This window comes from Budorcas taxicolor, chromosome 15 (assembly GCF_023091745.1).
Source record: "Budorcas taxicolor isolate Tak-1 chromosome 15, Takin1.1, whole genome shotgun sequence".
In the NCBI taxonomy this organism is placed as follows: domain Eukaryota; kingdom Metazoa; phylum Chordata; class Mammalia; order Artiodactyla; family Bovidae; genus Budorcas; species Budorcas taxicolor.
Genome location: NC_068924.1, coordinates 17,221,858 through 17,245,999, shown reverse-complemented (window position 1 = coordinate 17,245,999; position 24,142 = coordinate 17,221,858). Strand labels below are relative to the sequence as shown.

At 36.3% G+C, this 24,142-nt stretch overlaps 1 protein-coding gene across 1 annotated transcript in view; it reads right to left on the bottom strand.

The window, feature by feature from the left end:
- Positions 1 to 5,968: 5,968 nt before the first annotated feature.
- Positions 5,969 to 24,142, bottom strand: part of CUL5 (cullin 5) — a 123,644-nt gene continuing 105,470 nt past the window's right edge. The window contains 7 exon segments of the mRNA XM_052652802.1: positions 5,969 to 6,441; positions 10,212 to 10,335; positions 11,778 to 11,896; positions 12,624 to 12,785; positions 13,337 to 13,512; positions 13,817 to 13,940; positions 22,603 to 22,734. Coding sequence (XP_052508762.1) covers positions 6,247 to 6,441; positions 10,212 to 10,335; positions 11,778 to 11,896; positions 12,624 to 12,785; positions 13,337 to 13,512; positions 13,817 to 13,940; positions 22,603 to 22,734 — 1,032 coding nt within the window. The 3' untranslated portion in view covers positions 5,969 to 6,246.

Below are 24,142 nucleotides of genomic sequence, written 5' to 3'. Positions count from 1 at the left end.
CTGGTTCACATACTGCTGAAGCCTAGCTTGAATGATTTTGAGCATAATCTTGCTAGCATTTGAAATGAGCGCAATTGTACAGTAATTTGAACATTCTTTGGCATTTTCTTTCTTAGGGAATGGAATGAAAACTAATCTTTTCCAGTCCTGTGGCCACTGCAGAGTTTTCCAAATTTGTTGGCATGTTGAGTGCAGCATCATCTTTTAGGATTTTAAATAGTTTAGCTGGAATTCTGTCACCTCCATTGGCTTCATACATAGTAACGCTTCCCAGGGTCCAGGATGTCTGGCTTTAGGTCAATTACCACACCACTGTTGTTACATGGGCCATTAAGACCGTTTTTGCACAATTCTGTGTTATTCTTGCCACCTCTTCTTAATCTGTTAGGTCCTTGCCATTTCTCTCCTTTATTGTGCTCATCTTTGCATGAAATTTTCCCTTGGTATCTCCAATTTTCTTGAAGAGATCACTATTCATTTCCATTCTATTGTTTTCCTCTATTTCTTTGTATTGTTCACTTAAGGCTTTATCTCTCCTTGCTATTCTCTGGAACTTTGCATTCATTTGGGTCTATCTTTCCCTTTTTCTCTTGCCTTTTACTTCTCTTTCCTCAGCTGTTTGTAACGCCTCCTCAGACAACCTCAGGCAACTTTGCCTTCACTTTTCTTGGGGATGGTTTTGGTCACCACCTCCTGTACAGTATTATGAACCTGTCTCCAGTTCATAGAGGTGGTACCAGATCCATGACAATTAGTCCATAGTTGTTCAGGCCTTCTGTCTACCAGATCTAATCTCTTGAATGTATTGGTCACCTCCACTGTATAATCACAAAGGATTTGAATTTGATTTAGGTTATACCTGAATGGCCTGGTGCTTTTCCCTTTGCAATTTAAGCCTGAATTTTACAATAAAGAGTTCACAATCTGAGCCACAGTCAGCTCCCAGTCTTATTTTTGCTGACTGTAAAGAGCTTCTCCATCTTCAGCTGCAAAGAATATAATCAATCCGATTTCAGTAGTAACCATCTGGTGATGTCCATGTGTAGAGTTGTTCTTTAGATAAAAACCGTCAAAAACTAATGTAGACCCAAGTTTGGATTAGCACTTGTAAAATTAGGATGTTACCAATTGGGAGAGCAAGCTGCTACTTAACTCTCTTTACCCACTATGGATCTGTCAAAGATGTTTTAATCTGGAATACTTAAAATTTACACAGAATTGTTTGTATTTTTATGTCTTTTTCTTTAATCAGATGCTCACCAAAGTCTGTAACTCCTCGACAGTTTAAGACACCTGTTTCAGATTGTCCATTGGTTAAAAATAGAAGTTTAGTGACATGCAAAGGCCATATTTGATTTTATTGTCTAAGAATAAGGAATTAGAAAATAAAGTCTTCCCATTTAAAACTTAAAAGTATTGAACTCTACTTTGTTCTCAAGCACAGATGCTCTCATTCATTCATTCAATTCACATCTCAAAGCCAGACTGTTTCTTTATGCATTGTTTTAGCAAGTGGATCCAACTTTGGATATTTAGGGGTATCTCTTTGAGAAAAATATAAATTACAAGTAACAAAATATAAATTACAAGTAACAAAGCTCTTAGGGCCCTTCCCAGGGCCTTGGGAGGCCTAAGGGGCCCAGAAGCTAATGCCTAATCTGTTCGTAGGTTCTAGTGAATCTTAAACTGGAGTCACAATTTTTACTGCCTTCATTTCCAAGTCAATTTCCCCTCACCGCCCAAATCCCAGTTAAAAGTCCAAGGTTGATTTTAGGGTCACTGCTGCTGCTGCTAAGTCGCTTCAGTCGTGTCCGACTGTGAGACCCTATAGATGGCAGCCCACCAGGCTCCTCTGTCCCTGGGATTCTCCAGGCAAGAATACTGGAGTGGGTTGCCATTTCCTTCTCTAGTGCATGCATGCATGCTAAGTTGCGTCAGTCGTGTCCAACTCTGCGCAACCCTACAGACAGCAGCCCATCAGGCTCCTCCGTCCACAGCATTCTCTAGGCAAGAATACTAGAGTGGGTTGCCATTTCCTTCTCCATTTAGGGTCATTATAAAGTGCTAAAGATTGAATGCCTGTTTCTCTCCAAAGGTCATATGTTGAAACCTAACTCTCGATGTGCCATTACTGGGAGGTGGGGACTTTAACTTTGGGAGGTAATTAGGTCACGAGAGTGGAATCCTTATGAACGAGATTAGTGCCTTTATAAAGGAGACCCAAAGGCCTTTAAACTTTCTTTCTGCATGTGAGGACACACTGAGATATCAGCAGTCTGCAACCTGAAAGCGGTTCCTCACCAGAACCAACCATGCTGGCACCCTGATCTCAGACTTTGAACCTCAAGAACTATGAGAAATACATCTGTATTGATTTATAAGTCATCCAGTTCATGGTACTTTTTTATAACCACCAAGACTAAGACACAGTCTGTCTTCATAAACTTACTACTAAACTATCTCTAGCTCTGAAATTTAAATATTTCAAACATTTCAAAATACATACAAAACACTAAATAATTTTATATTTTTTACTTTGATATAAGATTTAAATTTTGGTAATGACATGGCATATCTAAACAGATGAATGAATGCAGTTTCAGGTCTAAAATTCTGACCTCCTCCAGGAATGACAGTCCTATGCTATCATCAAAAGAAAAGATATATTCCTGTTAGCTTTCCTTTTGAACTTGAATTTGAAATTTAAAAGAAATAAGTGGGTTACTTTTTGTATTTCTGATTCCTAAGGCTGACTAAAATTTACCATTTCACCATGAAATATGTAAATGCATCTATTATAAAAATTTTAATTAAACTCTGAGAAACTGCTCTACAGTAGAACATCAACATTTTCTTGATAGGTGAAAGCTTTTATATTACATTTTTATTTTGCAAGAAAATAAATTATACAACTTAAAAAATAAAATCCAAAAATTAAGCAGTTCATCAAAATATTTCAGCCTACTACATACAGAAACTGCTACCATTTAAAATTGTACAGCATTATCATCTCAGTATGTAGTGGCACACATTCAAAATCGTATATACCATACGAGGATAGATTACAACTTAGGAACTCAAATTTGTTCAACACTCCAGACAACATATATAGTGTAGATGACAGGAAAGCTCTCATTGTAGTGTTTATTTCACCAACATAACATTGGAAGAGTTTATAAGACAGCATCCCAGTCATTTACATGAAAATAGAAAAAACAAGCTTGAGTTTAAGATAGCAAATCTTTCTGGAAAACTAGCAGATCTTTCACACAAACTGAATCTTTAAAATTTGCCCTTTGAGCAGGGCCAATGATATCCTACTGCAAATAATGCAAAATACTTTTAAACTACTCCAGTCATATTTTGTATTAAATTTAATAAAAGGTAATTTAAGAAAGCTAACATTTCCTTTTTGGAAGTTGTAACATTTATGCACAAAATAAGAGTAAAGAGATTTAAATAAAGTTTGCCAGAATGCAGGGATCCCTCCAATAAATGTAAAAATTGGAAGACTTCAGAATTTATTTCAAGATCCTCATTAAATCACTGGAACAGTAATATTCTAAATATTTAACTCATTTTAAGCATTAAAATTGTTCTATATTTTCACTTGGAAAGTTTTGCTTCCTATCTGCTTACTCTGGCAATGAGATGGTAATAAAGGTTAGCATTTGCAAGATGGCTTCACCTTTATATTAGAAGATGAATGCTCAAATCTTATTCTGAAGTGTCCTATTGCCATACTGCTCATGACAAAAAAAATATACATACATTTGTATACATTTTCCCTTAACTATATCAGATTTCATCCCTGCTCAGATAGCACTAATTTTTAGTTCACATTAGAGAAAAGGGACTTATTATTAAAGGATACTAACAGTGATTCTGTACCTTTAGCAAATTGCTGGTAGGTTTTTGTTTCCAGATCCTTTTTTTAATTTTTAATTAGCAAATTTATTGTCAAAATATATTTAAAGAAAATTCAACAGTGGAATAGGCACCTTGTCAACTAAATGATTTTCATGAACACCAAATTGTAGTTAGGTAAATGTTTGTATACATAAAGAAAAAATGATGAAAACTGTAAGTCTACAGTATTTGCTGCTGTTCTATTCCCCAATATACAACTAGGACATAATAAGCTATTAAAAAATTTATAAAATTTTATAGAAAACTTTGCTATGGATGTAGAGTTACCCACTTTTGCATTAAATTTACCTTTATAAATCAAAACATCATGGCTCTCATTCTTAAATGACTGAAAAAGATTAGAAATTCCAAACAAGTTTTGAGAACAATTCTGGTTTAAAACATCAACAAATTTTAAACTTTAAGAAATGGACTATAATTTTTCTTTCCATTGCTTCTTCCTTTGGTGTTCCTGTACTAGATAAGCAAATATGCTGATACCAAACTATTTGTTAAACATAAGGGCCACAATTATTACCAAATTATCAGTTTTTTAAAATTCCAAATTTATTCCATTGTTAACAGTCATCTAGTCAAAGAAAACAGTAAGCACTAATTTAGACTAATCTTCACAATATTCTTTGTCATTGCCATATGCTACCTAAGAGCTCAAGTGTAAGATTTTCCTGTGAATTTCAGAACAGGTCTTTGACTATAACCAGCAAAACCTTAAATGTTTTAAATTTGCTTTCCTTCATCAGGCCATCTCACAAAGCCTCTTGGGACTGGGGACAGATTCCATGAAATGCTGTTAAAAGCACTCTGCAATAATACTGTATGCTGTTCAACACTCCGGCACTTCATTTTCTACTATCATCAAAATCATTTAAAATATTACTTAATATCAAATAAAATATAATTTGCAAGAAAAGTTTTGAAATGGGCACCACAATGAATAAAATCCATGTTGAGCCATTCTTTCCCAGTGGGGAATAAGTTTTCCTTTTTTAAGTTGTTCATGTCTTCAAGTCCTAAAATCTCCATTACTCTGGGTATTCAGTTGCCAGCAACTAAAAAGTTGCTACTTTGGATTGACTGAAAGAAAGAAGTTTAAGTGTTGGTTCTGAACATTATTTAAATGTTTACTTTCAAAATATATAAATATATATATACATATTATTTGGCAAGTTTATTGTTCATATTAAGATTGCAACAATTTTGCTTATGCTTTTCAGGTCTATGTTGTGGTTTTTCTTTACCTCCTAGGTGACTGATAATTATTACTTTTTAAAACAGAATGTCTTCCTTTCCAGAAACCTGAGGCTACAAATCCCTAATAATGAGACTTTAAAACTTCAAAGTATTTCTATGCTACAGATTAAGAGGTCAGTTATATAATTGTATTATATTAAAGCAGGAGATTTCTGCCTTATTTTTTAATGAATTTGAGTGTAGCATAATAAATATTAGGTATATAATATTAAGTGTCTTAGTAAACACTTAATATGCGAGTTTTGCTATTTTTGACTCTGAAGTTGAAATGATCTATCTCCATACATTTTTTGAAACAACTAAAATAACAATATGAGCTTCACTTTTTCAAAACAAACTCTCTGGCCATATAAGATTAAAAAAAAAAAAACCCACTCCATTTAACAATGAACAACTAAAACAGTAGTCTCCTGCTTAACGAAAGCCAACATTTCTTAGTTGGAAAAATTTACTATCACTTTGAAGTCACCACTAAAACCCAGTTGTTATACTGAAGCAGTGTTTGAACATATGATAATACTAAATACTTATCTGTTCATCTATATCTGCCCTGTCCCAATGTTGTGTAGACCAGCGCACTCTTTTGATCAAAAGAAATCAAGAGTGCTATTTCTAGTTTTAATTGAATTTAAAAAAAAAAACAAAACATAACAGCATTTGTCAGTGCACAAACATCTGAAGATCCTTCCTTGTGCAAATACATTTTTCTAAGACAGGAGAAAAAAAAGGAAAAAAAAGCAACAAGAACCCCACTTTCACCCTCCCAACTGTTATTTCTTCTGGTGGGTATAAACCAGGATTTTAAAAGCTCATTATGGGCTCTTTGTGAATGCAAGTTTCTCACAAAACAGCATGCTGTTAAAACAGAGTGGTGCAACATGAAAGGAATGCCACCATGCTAACTAATGTGATTGGCAAAATATAGTTGTTTTGTTAGGTAAGGCAGAGATTTTAATATTTATGTAATCAAAGTCCAACTAAACCTTCCCCTAGCACAAACTGTAAGAACTTTCTGCCGAAGCACTCCAAAATTTGGGTTCTTAATATTGTCCATGATATTCAAAATTATGCCATATATATGAAAGTGTTGATATCAGATTCATCTCTTCTGATGTATTTGTGCTCTATTAGCCATTCTATTTGCTCTTTTATCATTTTCTTTTGTGGCAGGAACATGTTTTTCAAAATTTCTACTAATTCAGTCTGCAGCTGAGCATTACTAATTTTCTTTCTCATCTTCATTATTTGTATGATAGCTTCCTAAAAGAAAAAATAAAAATAAAGTATTAAATTATTTTAAGTAAAACAAAATGAAAAATGACTTTTAATGTTTTTTATCCTCTATCCAACATCTATCCAAATGATTAGCAATCACTGGATTAACCTTGAGACCTGTAACAAACAAAAGTATCTTCTTTTCACTGTGGAAAACAAAATCTGCATATTATGGATATTCTGAAAAATAAAGAAAAGCAAAATTACTCATATCCCCTTTTACATAATTTTCCCCTTGTATTTACAGTTATTTCTTTGCATAGTAGTAGCAGTCAGTTGCTTTAGTTGCTCTCTGTTTTAAAAATTAACAATCACTACTCTTTATATACTTCTCAGATTAATGAGCTGTACTTATTATCAAGTACCTTCAGTTTATAATGACTTGACTAAATGGTTCAACTTTCTGGAGGAGTAAGCACTTTTCATTTAAGTCAATTTTATTAATAATTTCCTTGATGATTTAATTACTATTAATCTATATAATATAGATAATTAGCAAATTACTAAATATTTTCTCTTTTGTCTTTTCCAGTACAAGGTCTCTTCTTAGTCAACAAAAGGCATCCATCTGCCTTACTGGAGATTAAAATTCATTATAAAAGAAGTTTAAAAACAGAAATGTGTTAATATTTGCTTTTAAACACTAAAAAACGGAGATTTGCTACAAGGCAATAGGCTTGGGAGTCAGGCAGTATTCAGTATGAGAAAAGTCTACCATCAACTTCCTCTGTACAGACATGAGAATTCCTACACTGCCACGAGCAGGTCAGAAGAATTACCGCTAACAGTATGTCCAAATCCACACTCTGGATCACAGGGTTTATGTTAAGGGTTCAGGGAGAAAGAAGGAAGAGGGAAAAAGTCTGTCTTCCTTCAGGCACTTGTACTTTACAGAAACCAGTAAGGCGGAAAGAACAATTGTAAATATTCTAATTTCTCTTATTCTAGCTTTGGTAGAGGTGAAAATGATGGCTGTGTTAGAGCTGTTAAGAGAAAAACAGAGATCACAAGAGTTCTGGCCCTGGTCTCATTTAATATGTTGGAGGTCACTTGAAAAGTGGCATGATATGATGGAAATAATTTGCAATTCTGAATTTCTCAGTTCCCATATGATGTAGATAAAGTTTAGAGCTCATGGACCTGGCACAGCGCCTTCAGTGGCAGGAAAACATGACCCTGTAGCAGCAGATGATAATAACAGTGTGCCATGTAAGCCAAAGGCCACAAAGAATATGTAACAGCCTTAGAGGGCTCAGGAGCTCAGTAAGAGCAGACAACAGTGAACCAGACCAGGAAAGAGGCCATGCGGTCTTACTGCTGGAAAAAAAAAATGAACAATAGTTCATTTGCTACAGATATCAGCAATATACAGTAACAAAAAGTTAAATTTCCATAGGTGACAGATAAAGCCCTCTATAGCTGACAGAACACTGTCACAACCATATAGATATGATAATCCCTTCACTGTCACTATGAGGTCAAGTGAATTTCTCAACTTCAGTACATCCAGATGCCTCTGCGAAAATAGCAAAGAATGGGGATGGGTGGAGCAGATCAGGGAGAAATAACAAAGTCCAACTATAACTTAAACGGACAGCTTGGATTAGTAGACTGAGCATAATTATGAATCAGTTTTAGACAAAACAAAATAACATTTTCTCTGCACATCTTATATTAATAGTATGACTATACTTGCCCATTCCGTTTCATATCTCAACAGAATCCATCTGGATTTATCCTAGTGTAGCCATAAACTAGGACTATGTCATGCTTTTTCCTCCCAGAAGTAAAATTTTCCAAATCTCTTACTGAATAATACATTCCCTTTTCATGCGACATAGAAATCATTTCCGTTATTGCAAAGTTCATCTACACTTATAGAGGAGGTTTAATTCTGAGTTATTTTCTTCAGTTAATCTGTTATACTGTTTCATATTTGTAGATACTTTAATAAGTTTCAATATTTGGCAAGGCAAGTTCCACCACCAACACTTTATATTTTAAGATTCTTAATCACTCTCATCTATTTATTCTGGTAAAACTGTGAATCAACTTTTAAAATTACAGAAATACTCCTTGTTGAAAAATTTTAAAATTTAATTAATTTATTTATTTTTGGCTTTGCTGGATGACTGCAGTTTTTCTCCAGTTGCAGCAAGCTAGGGTTGTTCTCTGTTACAGCGTGCAGACTTTTCACGGCAGTGGTTTCTCCTGTTGCCAAGCACAGGTTCTAGGCATGTGAGCCTCAGTGGTTGTTGCACATAAGCTTAGTAGTTGTGGCTCCCAGGCTCTGGACACAAGCTTGATAGTTGTGGTACACGGACTTAGCTGTCTCATGGCATGTGGGATCTTCCTGGACCAGAGATCAAATCTGTCTTTCCTGTACTGGCAGGCATATTCTTTACCATTGAGCCACCAGGAAAACCTCAGTTGAATTTATATATGATATTCAGCAGATTCATTACTAGTATGGGGTTAATTCAGCCTTATCATTAAAAAATATGGTATTTCACGTTAAAAAAAAGCCAGATACAAAAGAGTATGCTGTCTGCTTCCACGTATATGAAGACCAAGAACAAGCAAAACTAAGCAATAGTGACAGGAATCAGGTAGGTTGAAGAGGGAGACTGGCTGAATGAGAGACATGAGGAAAGTGATAGAAATGTTGCATATTTTAATTGAGGTGATGGTCATACAGTTATACATATTTAGCAAAACACATTGAAAACTATGAAACGTGTATTCTATTGTATGTAAATTATACCTCAATAAAAAATATACAGTAAGTAAAAAGGTACATGATCTATTTATTCAAATCTCCTTTTGAATCTCTTAGGTGAAGGCTCCTCTCTTTATATAGGTCTGCTGCTGCTGCTGCGGCTGCTGCTGCTGCTAAGTGGCTTCAGTCATGTCCGACTCTGTGCGACCTCACAGATGGCAACCACCAGGATCCCCCATCCCTGGGATTCTCCAGGCAAGAATACTGGAGTGCTTGCCACTGCCTTCTTCATCATATAGGTCTAACTACTTTTTAAAGAAATTTCTGTGAATTCTATGTTTCTTCTTTATTTTCTTAAAAATCATTTATTTATCACTAAATAGAAAAGCATTTAATTTTTACTTCTCTTTTCTCTGCTCCTTTATTATATCATATAATCTACAAATACTTAAAAATTTTAATCTTTTTTGTTTCATGCTTGATTACATTGGCCAATAATTTCAAACAGTATTAAATGAAAATAGTAAAAGTTGGACAACTTGGTTTTAATTAGTTCTAAGGTTAAAACAGTCTTTCATTAGTTTGCAATAGGGATTCTTATCATGTTCACAAGGTTATCATAATCCTAGTTTTAAAATATGTTTAAAATAATCCCTCATTTCCCATTACAATGGAATCAGAAATCTTAAAATTAAATAAAAATGAAAATACTCAATCCTAGAATTGTAACCTGTCACTGATAATATACATATATCCTCTTTGACATACAGTCAGAGAAGCATAACCTAAAACCAAGGTTTGGCCCAACCAACAGAATCTACCATAGACCATCAAGTCATATAAACACCTCACCAGCAAATAGGAGAATTCTATTAATATAATTTTTAAATTTCAGGAAAATGAAGTAGCTTTTCTGTTACAAAAGGTTTGAGTACCTACATTTTCTTTAATTATGAAAAAAAAAAAGATTTGATGATTTAAAAAAAAAACAACCAACTTCTTCAAAATTTAGACATTCTATCTTAACATTACAAACCTGGGTTCTCAGTATTCTTAGTTGAACTATTCCTTCATTCTCTTCCTCTCTCATTCTTTCTGTAGTGAGCTGCAAGCGTCCAATCAAGTTGATTTTACCCCTTTTCTGAACTTTTGCATTTTTTCTATAAAAAAATTAAATCAAATATTTTACGGTGAAAGGTCTTTTAAATATCATTTTATAGCAACAATGTCTAAGAGAAAATATTTATAAATATTCTAAAAATTAATATTCAACATTGCTATATGCAGGTCAGGAAGCAACAGTTAGAACTGGACATGGAACAACAGACTGGTTCCAAATAGGAAAAGGAGTACATCAAGGCTGTATATTGTCACCCTGCTTACTTAATTTATATGCAGAGTATATCATGAGAAACACTGGGCTGGAGGAAACACAAGCTGGAATCAAGACTGCCAGGAGATATATCAATAACCTCAGATATGCAGATGACACCACCCTTATGGCAAAAAGTGAAGAGGAACTAAAAAGCCTCTTGATCAGTGTCAGACTTTATTTTTGGGGGATCCAAAATCACTGCAGATGGTGACTGCAGCCATGAAATTAAAAGACGCTTACTCCTTGGAAGGAAAGTTATGACCAACCTAGATAGCATATTCAAAAGCAGAGACATTACTTTGCTGACTAAGGTCTGTCTCGTCAAGGCTATGGTTTTTCCAGAGGTCATGTGTGGATGTGAGAGTTGGACTGTGAAGAAAGCTGAGCGCTGAAAAATTGATGCGTTTGAACTGTGGTGTTGGAGAAGACTCTTGAGAGTCCCTTGGACTGCAAGGAGATCCAACCAGTCCATTCTGAAGGAGATCAACCCTGGGATTTCTTTGGAGGGAATGATGCTGAAGCTGAAACTCCAGTACTTTGGCCACCTCATGCAAAGAGTTGACTCATTGGAAAAGACTCTGATGCTGGGAGGGATTGGGGGCAGGAGGAGAAGGGGATGACAGAGGATGAGATGGCTGGATGGCATCACGGACTCGATGGACGTGAGTCTGAGTGAACTCTGGGAGTTGGTGATGGACAGGGAGGTCTGGCGTGCTGCGATCCATGGGGTCACAAAGAGTTGGACACGACTGAGCGACTGAACTGAACTGAACTAAGAGAAAAATAACAACTAACATATAGCTTTATTAAAATGAACCCTGTTTTCCCTCAAACATGATATAAAAGCTCTGTTAATACCTAAGTAGGACTACACTCCCTATAATAACAAAGTAAATATAATTTATATTGTCATTAAAGTCATTAGATAATTGAAGATATACTGGTTATAATTCAGCATTATCTTCCAATTGGGATCTCAAGGAAATAGTTCTCTGTGTGGATAAAGTTGCTTTAGAGTACAATTATTTTAAAGATGAAAGCAATATGGTGTAAAGTCAGACACCAAAAGAATCCAGTTCATTCAACTAAATGGCAGAAATCTAAAGTGATGGCAGCACACAGATATGCTTTAAATATCATGTAAAGAAAGTTATTATTTTCCCAACAATAAAATATCAAAATTCAAACATGCTATTTTTATTTTAGATCAACGAACATAAACCTTACATTAAACTGAACTCCTGGTTCACTGAGAAGAGGGTACCTTCTGTAAAGTCTTTGGGTGAGTTGACTTGAGGTTCATACAATAAAACTTGCCGTTTGAGCTTTGGGAAAGCTACTAAAGACTGTAAAGAATAAAGAAAAAAAAATAGCTTTAAGATCAATTCTCAAACATGACCAATATAGATGAGAAAAATTATGAGCACAAATTCAGAATTCAAATTTTTATTTGCTACTTCATAAACATAACAATGTACATGCATAATGAGGAAAGAGAGAATGAGGAGAAAAAGAGTTGGTTATGAGGAAACAATAAATGCTCTCTTCACAATAAGACAGACAAAAACAAAATAAAACTAAAGGGATTGATCATATATGACCATAGCAAACACCACTGTCAGTTATAAACCAGCTGTTTCTCTTTAGGTAGTAATTTATTTTGCAACTATTAAGAGGCATATGGAGCAGGGGTAAAATTTAGTTCTGAACAGGAGGGCTAGTAAGTACATTTTACAGGGCCTCAAAAGAACCAAAGTTTTCTAATTCTTAAGAGTTTTGGTTATCATAAAAAATCACTGAACAACATTCTCAATACGAAATCTTTGGTCATGCTTTTCACAGGTAACATTTAAATAACAACTGAATCTTTCTCTTTTTTGCCATTCGGGCTCAGTAACTTTCACGTTTTCAATTTCTTATTGTTCCATAAGTAACTCACTAGTGTGCTTTTCTTGGTTAAAAGTCATTTGATTTTTATGAATTCATAAATTTATTATAACACAAGACAATACCTATTTCCTGCTACGTGAGAGGACACAAACAAACAAAAAAAGAACATAAAAACAAACCAACCCATAGAGTCCTCCTAAGCTCAGCATCAGGGAGTTCAGTTGCAAGTTTTAGATTTTCAAAGCTGATTTTCTCTCTGGGTCTTTGGTTCCATGCAAACAATACAGCCAGCTGAAACGTTGTTACCTCCAAATCATATTGGCCTACTTCATTCTTAAATGTTATCTATAATAGATAAAATAATTTAAAAAATAAGAATCTCTTTATTTTTGAGATTACCATTTATCTACTATAATATCTCTTATATGATAGAAGACTGGTAGTTATCTTCCAATATCCATTCTTCCTTTCTTACATGGTAATAAAAATTTCAGCAGACCTTAATGACTATCCAAAATAAAGGCTCATCTCTCAGCTTTCCTGTGCAAAATGTGACCATGTGACTAAGTTTTGGCCAATGAGATTTGAGTAGAAATAATAGAATCTTCCAGAAGCTGCTATTAAAGAAAATTATACCATTACAACTTTCCTCTCCTGTTGGGCTGGAACACAGACATAGTGAGAGGATCATACTGGATTCTGCAGGCAAGGGAATACCTAAAGGATGGTGCTATAATCAATAGTTTATGTCCCTAACAAATTCATGGAACAGATCCACTATACCTGATCAAACTTTCACTTGCAACAAAAGGAAAAATCTACCTTGTTTAAACAAATCTTATTTGGAGTCTTGCTACAACCAAACCAATATCTGAACTAACACACCATCTACTTACAATTCCATTTGACATGAGATGATGCCAATGTAATTTTCTTCCACTATGGTTCTTTTTGTAGAATTCTTCTACTTCAGGTATCAAATCCTCCAGTTCAGTAGGAAGTGAGACAAAGACTTTTTCAGAGCTTCTTGACCAGGCACCAGCATTCAGAATTTTTATATTAACTGAATCAGCTATAGGAATGTATGTCAGAAAATATAAAGCAAATAATCTTAACAATGGATAAAATTCAAAATACACAGACAGTGGGTAAACTTTGGTGAAAAATAAACAATAATCTAAAGATTTTGTTAAAAGTGTCTTTTTGTTTCAAAGTAAGAGTTAGTAAATCTAATTTCTGCTTTGCAGGATATCTTCAAGGAATGTGGACTTTGAAATATACTTGTATCGATTACTGCTTAGGTTTATTTTTAATTTACTAGAAAACAAAGATTTTTTTTTAAAGTTTTTAAAATGTATGTAATTATAAAATAATACCTGGTAATGCCAATTTATTGTTTTTGTGCATTTCCTTAAAAGCTTGGTTCAAATCTTCAGATACTTTTATGTCCTGAAACATTCTAGCAAGCTTGTTTACATAATCTGCTGGCATACCAACTTCCTATGAAAACCAAAGACAGAAGAAGTAATGTGATATACTATTAGGAAAAATTTTAATGGAAACTAAATTTTATATGCTTTAATACAAAATTCTTCTTCTATTTACAGAGTGTTTATAATCTAATACCTATTAAATTTTATTCTTTGAGACTACACAGAAAATACAGGCAATCCTGGCTTTTTGTGCACCATTCTAAAATGCATGAATTTCAGGTACCACAGTATAGTGAAATAATACCAGTACCTCAACAATACTGCTCAACTTTCAATTACCATTATACATTAAATGTGAGTAACACATAAAGCTCAAACTTTACTTCTAGCTCTTCATCATACAAACCACTAATAAATAACAGAGCCCATCCATCAATGACCAATCACAGTATTTCTTTCAAAATCTGTTAGTCATCTGTTTATTCAGTTCACCCACAGACAGCAAAGATGTAGCTTTGTTGCATCCATGTCCTCAACTAATAAATCATGTGATATTTTACAAAAATGCATAACTGAGAGAAGTCAAGAAAGATGATAAAAATACAGACAAAAAAGAGAGAAAATAACGTTGTACTGAAAATAAAGAAGAACATAAATGGAGCTTTAGAAGAAAGAGCTGATGGTGACTGTAATGTCTGTTGATAATGCCAATGTGAAAGACTCTAACTACGCAGGTATAGAAACTTAATGAAGGCAAATAACCAATATAAATGAGAAAAGTGATATTGACTAAATATATATATATATATATATATATATGAGGAAGTGATGCCAGAGAAAACTTTGTAAAACCAAAATTTGGAAGGTGACTCAAACTTACAAAGAGTATGACAACTCTTCAAAATAAACAAAAGGTGCTCACTAAGTAAATTGTCACTCACATGACAAGAAAGTAAGTACTAGTCAAACTACTCTTCATTTTAGTAACAGTGGTATTGAGATATAAATCATCTATCTCAAAATTTGTCCTTTTAAAGTATACAATTAATCAGGTTTTAGTATACTGAAAGAGTTATGCAACTATCACCAGTATCTAACTTTAGAACATTTTCATCATTGCAAAAAGAAACTCCGTACTTACTAGCGATCACTACCATATTCCTCCACTCTTCCATTTCTGGAAATTGGCTTTTTGGTTTTTTTTTGTTTGTTTTTTTTTAGTGGAGTGCAGTTTATTACACCGGTGGGCCCAAGGCAGTGTCTCCTCTTAGCCAAGGACACCGACCAGCATTTGTGAAAATCTTTTATACCCCATGTGTACGTTTCTGAACCCACCATTCCAAATTCCTTGAGACTTACATAAACCAAGGAAAATACAATCCCAATAACCCCATCATTCACGTGCTATGTGCTCAAACAGTCAAACAATTAGCCAATAATCAATAAATCTGAGGCTACAGTCCGATAGATACAGAAAAGTTTATGGCCTGTCTGGAGGAAGGGGTGATTAGTGTATGTTTTCTCTTAGGCAATGAGTAACCTAGATACAATCTTCAAGGTTCCCCTGTCTGGTGGAGGTCTTATCCTTCTGTTGCTGTTTTCATAGGCACTAAAAACAGAGTTCAGAGTCCATTGGAAAGGTGGCCGAGCATGATCAGCATGAACAGGCCTAAGATGGAGTCCAGGCCCGATGAATTCCTTCTTCATTCCCCCCTCTTGATGCTCTTAACTCATTTTATGAGCATCATTCATTAGGGATATATTGCACCCTGGTTCTCTGACCACCAATTTGGGAGAATGACATCAACAAAGGGTTACAAAGTTCCTAATACATTGTAAAATTCAGGGTCCACAAAGCAGAACTATCAAGGCAACTATAACAGTGGTAAATATAGTTTTCCACCAATCACCCTTCACCCAAGATAGAACCAAAGTCCAGACAGGAATGTTTTCATTTGACATTGTTTTTACCTGGTTTTTCATGTCATCTAAAGCAGTCAATACATTGCCAGATAAGTCAGGAATGTATTCACAACATTCAACCTTAATTATAGCACAGGTCCCTCCTTGAGCAGTTGTGAGTATGTTCAAAGCCATTCTATTATGAATTACCGCTTTTCTCATTTGGAGTTGCTCTTCATTTAAGGCTGGTATGGCTTTTGTTCTATCTAGGAGGACCTGTTTTGTGAAATTAGTCAAGGCCTCTACTTTAATCATGATATCTGTTGTCCCTATAGAGAGTACAAATAAGGCAGCAATATACTCATACCACTGAAACACAGATCTTGTCCACCTAGCATGTACATAAGGTAGATTTACCGGTTGTTGTAGGTTAGGCTTTTGTTACACTGGCATTTATATCAAATGTAACCCCATGACCCGAGTCTATTGACTGTAGGTCTTACACCAAGAGAGCAAGGAGAGGTTATGATTGACAAGAGAGAGGAAAGTCTCTTTTTGTCATCCCAGAAAAGAGCAGAGTGGTTTAAAATCTCCTTGGCAGAGCAGTGACACCCACCAAGGAAGTCCATCCATCACTGACAAAGGCATAGCCCTACATACCCAGCAGTTGGAAGTGTTGTGGAAGTCTGCATAGGAATGTGCCCATTAGATGAAAACATTGTCCTGAGTTGAAATGGAAGTTAAATTCAAAATCATGTTGATGAGGCCAAGCAGCAGGAGTTGATTGTGAGGCTTCATCCTGAAGGGGCTCGTCCAGGATCTTATTTCCTTCTTCTTAAGGATGGTTTTAGTCTCTCGAGGATCAGCGAGGTCCCTCTGTGTAGTCCACTCAAGAGTTTTTTGGGTCTGCGTGGTATGTTCTCTTCACCCTCGTATGATGGATCCAAGGGACAATACCTGCAACTTTAACTGAAGAGTTCGGGAAAGGTTGAAAGGAGACACCAAGTGTCTGTCCACGTCCCAGAATCCCTCTCGCTAGCATCCATCTTGGCAAATAAAATTTCAAATGTATGAGATGAAGGGAAGAAAGCACTCAGGCAAGGAATGAATCCAAGAAGCAAGCTTAGGTGCTGCTTGGGGAACTCAGCTCCACGCTCTCCCTGTTAATTGTTTATTTTTTGTCTCAACACATTTGGCTGCTTTGTATTGGGGGAATCATACTGTATGTGAAACCAACCCTGAATACTCATTGGAACGACTGATACTGAAGCTGAAGTTCCAACACTTGGGCCACCTCATGTGAACAGCAGACTCACTGAAAAAGACTCACTGGGAAAGGCAGAAGGAGAAGAGGGTGACAGAGGATGAGATGGCCAGACGGAATCACTGATGCAGTGGACACGAAGTTGGGCAAACTCTGGGAGATAGTGAGGGACATGGAAGCCTGGGATCAAGCAGTCCATGGTGTTGCAAACAGTCAGACACGACTGGGTGACAGACAACAACTGTATGTGGTGTTCTGTGAATGGCTTCTTTTGCTTAGCATAGGATTTTCAAAGTTCATCCTTGTTGCATATATCAGTACTTAATTTCTTTTTATTGCCGAAGATATTCAACTCAGTTCAGTTGCTCAGTCATGTCCAACTCTTTACGACCCCATGAAGGCCAGGCCTCCCTGTCTGTCACCAACTCCCAGAGTCCACCCAAACCCATGTCCATCGAGTCAGTGATGCCATCCAACCATCTCATCCTCTGTCATCTCCCTCTCTTCTGCCCTCAATCTTTCCCAGCATCAGGCTCTTTGCAAATGAGTCAGCTCTTTGCATCAGGTGACCAGAGTATTGGAGTTTCAGCTTCAACATCAGTCCTACCAATGAACACCCAGGACTGATCTCCTTTAGGATGGACTGGTTAGATCTCCCTGCAGTCCATGGGATGCCGGGGTCCAGCCCTGGTGCATCCAGGGAATTCGAAGGGGAGACGGAGTCGGCGTCCTAAGAAAGAACTATTTAATTAGAAATATAAAGAGAGATTAGGAAAGAATAGTGTAGTAGGAAAATAAGTGGAGAAAAGAGGCTGAATAACTTGGTTCACGTGGAATACCAATAAAACCTCAAGACAAGAGGTTTGCACCACCTACGTAGGCCGCAGGCGTCCTCCCGTTCTCCCGAAGGAGAGGAGACACTAAGGCCTCCCCGGTCGGATCTTAGAAGCCCAGGCAAAATTAGTAGGCTTGGCGAGCATCCACGCTCCAGATGGGAACTCAGCCAGAAAGTGAGAGAAAGAACGACATGAGGAGACCAGTCTTTCCAGAAACTGATCCGTTTTCTTTATTTTTCAGGTTCGCTTATATACTTTTTGTTACACATAGAGATAGAATACAGAGTCACGCGGGGTCAGCAGACCTGACCTTTATCAAAATCAGGTGCTTCATATAAAAGGTCTTAGGGGTTTTACATCATCTTCTGGCCAGGGGGCCTGCTAACATTTTATGACCCTTTCTTTCTGATAATGGTTAGTCAACCAGAAAACTTATTTTTTCCTGGGGTGATTTTTTCTTAAACCAGGTGCCACCCTCCGAATGTACCGAATGCATTCCTATAGGGTGAAGGTGTAGTGGGTTACAATTAAGAAAGGAATTTACTTAGCCTAAGGTTTAACATGATTAATATCAAAGGTTAATACTTATTTCTCCTATATGCTAGTTATATTCATTATAAGGGCAGGGAATATGGAGATTTAGCAGCAAATATTGGCTCAACAAATGAAAAACCCTTCACCAATATAATTCCTAATCAACCCACTACACTATATTAATAATTTTCTAACTTCTCAAAAGAATCTGTATTTAGAAAGTTTAAAGCATCTCATGCCTCTCATGGTTGGGAGGCTGTGAACAATCACATGTGGCCGGACAAACCTGCTCAGGCAGGCTAGAGAACCTTCAGAGGAGTTTGTAAGTTGAAACACTCTTGTCACGCCCAGGAATTTTTATTAGCTGGAGCTGTACGTTAACTCCTTCTCCAAGAGAGGTGGTGGGGGTCAGCCCCCTGTAAAGTCGGAGGTGTAGGTGAGGGCATAAAACAGTAAAGTAGGCAGCCTTTGGTTTTGGGGGTAGATGCTCGGAAACAGGGGGTCTCCTGAGGCTTGATCCCACCTTTGCGTATGCCAAGCTTCCTTCATCATGACCTTTGCAACGGGCGGAGTTCCTCATGCTAGCTCCTGGCAATGGGACTCTCAAGATTGTCTTCTCCAACACCACAGTTCAAAAGCATCAATTCTTCAGTGATCAGCTTTCTTCACAGTCCAACTCTCACATCCACACATGATCAGTGGAAAAACCATAGGCTTTACTAGACGTACCTTTGTTGGCAAAGCAATGTCTCTGCTTTTTAATATGTTGTCTAGGTTGGTCATAACTTTCCTTCCAAGGAGTAAGCGTCTTTTAATTTTATGGCTGCAATCACCATCTACAGTGATTTTGGAGACCAAGAAAATAAAGTCAGCCACTGTTCCCACATCTATTTGCCATGAAGTGATGGGACCAGATGCCATCTTAGTTTTCTGAATGTTGACCTTTAAGCCAACTTTTTCATTCTCCTCTTTTACTTTCATCAAGAGGCTTTTTAGTTCCTCTTCACTTTCTGCCATAACGGTGGTGTCATCTGCATATCTGAGGTTATTGATATTTCTCCCGGCAATCTTGATTCTAGCTTGTGCTTCCTCCAGCCCAGCATTTCTCACGATGTACTTTGCATATAAGTTAAATAAGCAGGGTGACAATACAAAGCCTTGATGTACTCCTTTCCCTATTTGGAACCAGTCTGTTGTTCCATGTCCAGTTCTAACTGTTGCTTCCTGACCTGCATACAGGTTTCTCAAGAGGCAGGTCAGGTGGTCTGGTATTCCCATCTTGTTCAGGATTTTCCACAGTTTATTGTGATCCACACAGTCAAAGGCTTTGGCATAGTCAATAAAGCAGAAATAGATGTTTTTCTGGAACTCTCTTGCTTTTTTGATGACCCAGTGGATGTTGGCAATTTGATCTCTGGTTCCTCTGCCTTTTCTAAAACCAGCTTAAACATCTGGAATTTTACGGTTCATGTATTGCTGAAGCCTGGCTTGGAGAATGTTAAGTATCACAGACAACTAGCCAATCTGATCACATGGACCACTGCCTTGTCTAACTCAATAAAACTAAGCCATGCCATAGGGGCCACCCAGGACTGACAGGTCATGGTGGAGAGGTCTGACAGAATGTGGTCCACTGGAGAAGGGAATGGCAAACCACTTCAGTATTCTTGCCTTGAAAACCCCACGAACAGTATGAAAAGGCAAAAAGATAGGACACTGAAAGATGAACTTCCCAGGTTGATAGGTGCCCAATATGCTACTGGAGATCAGTGGAGAAATAACTCCACAAAGAATGAAGGGATAGAGCCAAAGCAAAAACAATACCCAATTGTGAATGGAACTGGTGATAGAAGCACGGTTTGACACTGTAAAGAGCAATATTGCATAGGCACCTGAAATGTTAGGTCCATTAATCAAAGCAAACTGGACGTGGTCAAACAGGAGATGGCAAGAATGAACGTCAACATTCTCAGCATCAGTGAACTAAGATGGACTGGAATGGGTGAATTTAACTCAGACAACAATTATATCTACTACTGTGGGCAGGAATCCCTCAGAAGAAATGGAGTAGCCATCATGGTCAACAAAAGAGTCTGAAATGCAGCACTTGGATGCAATCTCAAAAACGACAGAATGATCTCTGTTCGTCTCCAAGGCAAACCATTCAATATCACAGTAATCCAAGTCTATGCCCCAACCAGTAACGCTGAAGAAGCTGAACAGTTCTATGAAGACCTACAAGACCTTGTAGAACTAACACCCCAAAAAGATGTCCTTTTCATTATAGGTGACTGGAATGCAAAAGTAGGAAGTCAAGAAACACCGGGAGTAACAGGCAAATTTGGCCTTGGATTACAGAATGATGCAGGGCAAAGGCTAATAGAATTCTGCCAATAGAATGCACTGGTCACAGCAAACACCCTCTTCCAACAACACGAGAAGACTCTACACATGGACATAACCAGATGGTCAACATCGAAATTAGACTGATTATATTCTTTGCAGTCGACAATGGAGAAGCTCTATACAGTCAGCAAAAACAAGACCGGGAGCTGACTGTGGCTCAGATCATGAACTCCTTATTGCCAAATTCAGACTGAAATTGAAGAAAATGGAGAAAACAACTAGACCATTCCACTATATTAGACTAAACCATATTTTATCTATTTATCAGCTGATTGACCTTTGGGTTTTCACTTTTTAGCTCTTATGAATAATGGTGCTACGAACATTCATGTACAAGTTTTTATGTGTTCATATGTTTTTATTTCTCATAAGTGGAATTATCTAGGAGTAGAACTGCCAGGTCAACACTATGTTTGGCTTTCTGAGGAACTGTCAGTTTTCCAAAGTGGTTGCACCATTTTACACTCCTATCAGCAATGCATGAGGGTTCCAATTTCTTCTCTTCCTCGCCAATATTTGTCATGGTCTGAATTTTCAGCTATCCCAGTTAAAGTAAAATGGCATCTTATTGTGGCTTTGATTTGCATTTCTCTACTGGTTAATGATGTTGAACATCTTTGCATGCACTTATTAGACATTTGCATATCTTTGTGAGGAAATGTCTATTCTAATACTTTGTCCATTTTTAACTAATTGTCTTCACTGTTGGGTTGTAAGAGTTCTTTATATATTCTAGATACAATATCAGACACGTGAATTTCAAATACTTTCCTAACTACTCTTTAAGACTTTTACAAAGAAAAAATCACTTTAAATTACAAAGTTTGTTTTAAATATTTACATGGTATACTAAATACATTAATTTTACTAATTTTTCTTTTTCCTATAATTTATAACAGATAGTAAGAGTTTCTAGTATTTTGACAAAAATTTCTAAGTCATAAAACACTGGGAATAATAATTTCCCAGTGATTGTTTATATTAAGATAACCTGCACAGTAATTTCTACTATCCCACACTACCATGCAAAGCAGGGCTATCTGCAAATCTTTAATGTGAAATACACATATAAATGAAAAGCATATATATATATAATACAAACATACAATTGTATGCATATTTTACTATCATATATTAATATAATATATATAACACCATGTGTATAAATGAAAGACATTCACTTATGGTATGCTAATATAACTCAAATTCCACTAAAATGAACTGAAAGGAACAGATTTAAAGCATTTTAATACGGGAATTTGACCATAATGAGTACTGATTAACATAAATAAGCCATCACCTTTTATGTACTGGCTCTTTTCCTTTATAGGTGATTTACAAACTTCTCAATGGCTAAATACTTAGTACTAAACTTATCTTAAAACTGAAATGATTTGTCCTTTAGCTTATTTAATAAGGTCAGTTCAATGAGGGTGGAGATACAAAAGAGTGAAACAACAGAAGCAAAGGAAGAGCAAAGTTGCTCTTTATTAACAAAATTTATTTTATTTTATATAATTGATGCTATATTCTTATAAAACGTTCCCTATTTCTTTTTTTTTTTTTTGCAAATAAAAAGTTTAATTTCAGAAACTGAGTTCACCATTTACAAATACACTAAAAACATAGTCAATGCAAATTCAGATTAATAATAGTACAGTATTTTAACAAAACAACAACTCCCTATTTCTTCAATATGAAAATATCACCAAAATACATTACTTACAAATACATATGAACCATATGCTATCTTAAGAAAATCAAATAGTTTTAAAAATTTTACTTACTCTTAGCCACTCTACCATATTCTCTTCAATTTCACTATCAGCAGAGATGTCTAATATAAGACGTCGTGTCAAATGAGCTTTGTGATATCTCATAAAAACGTCTTTGTTTTGTACATATTTAAGTACCAAGAGCTGTATAGAAAACAAAGTTATTTTCAATATACATACACTCTTAGCCATTCCTCTCTCACTTGGACCTTTCTATATCCCTTGTTGTCAAAATTCAGAGATTTATATAAGCATATACAGATAGAGGCCTACTAAACTGCCCATCTCTGAAAAACAACCAGTCCTGATAGACTACTTTAATACTTCTTCAAGAAGTTAGCAAACTTGAGACTATAACCGAATAACATTTTAGTTCCTAGAAACATCAATTTTTGAGATTTTATATAAAACGTGACAAAACTTTATATGAAAATCAGTGGTTCCCCCCTATATTTTTTTCTTCTATGTTTCTTCTTCATTTTATTCTGACACTAATCTGCCCTCTAACTACCACTCCACCCCACTTTTTGGCTTTGCTGTGCAGCTTCGGGGGGGTCTTAGTTCCCTGACCAGAGATTGAACCTCAGCCCAGACAGTGAAAGTGGCAAGTCCTAACCACTGAACCACCAGGGTATTCCCTTTTTATTTTTTTCCGATTTATTTATTTTTTTTACAATATTGTATTAGTTTTGCCATACATTGACATGAATCTGCCATGGGTGTACATGTATTCCCCATCCTGAACCCCCCTCCCACCTTCCTCCCCATCCCATCCCTCTGGGTCATCCCAGTGCACCAGCCCGCACCCTGTATCATGCATCGAACCTGGACTGGTGATCTGTTTCACATATGATAATATACATGTTTCATTGTTATTCTCTGAGATCATCCCACCCTCACCCTCTCCCACAGAGTCCAAAACACTGTTCTATACATCTGTGTCTCTTTTGCTGTCTCGCATACAGGGTTATCATTACCATCTTTCTAAATTCCATATATATGCCTTAATATACTGCATTGGTGTTTTGCTTTCTGGTTTACTTCACTCTGTATAATAAGCTCTAGTTTCATCCAGTTCATTAGACCTGATTCAAATGTATTCTTTTTAATGGCTGAGTAATACTCCATTGTGTATATGTACCACTGCTTTCTTATCCATTCATCTGCTGATGGACGTCTAGGTTGCTTCCATGTCCTGGCTATTCTAAATAGTGCTGCGATGAACATTGGGGTACACGTGTCTCTTTCGATTCTGATTTCCTCGGTGTGTATGCCCAGCAGTGGGATTGCTGGGTCATAAGGCAGTTCTATTTCCAGTTTCTTAAGGAATCTCCACACTGTTCTCCATAGTGGCTGTACTAATTTGCATTCCCACCAACAGTATAAGAGGGTTCCCTGTTCTCCACACCCTCTCCAGCATTTATTGCTTGTAGACTTTTGGACAGCAGCCATTCTGATTGGCATGAAATGGTAGGGTATTCCCTTTCTAACCCTTTTGGTCTATACTTTCTCTACATCTTCACTTACTAATTTTTTCCTCTTTGATGTCCTT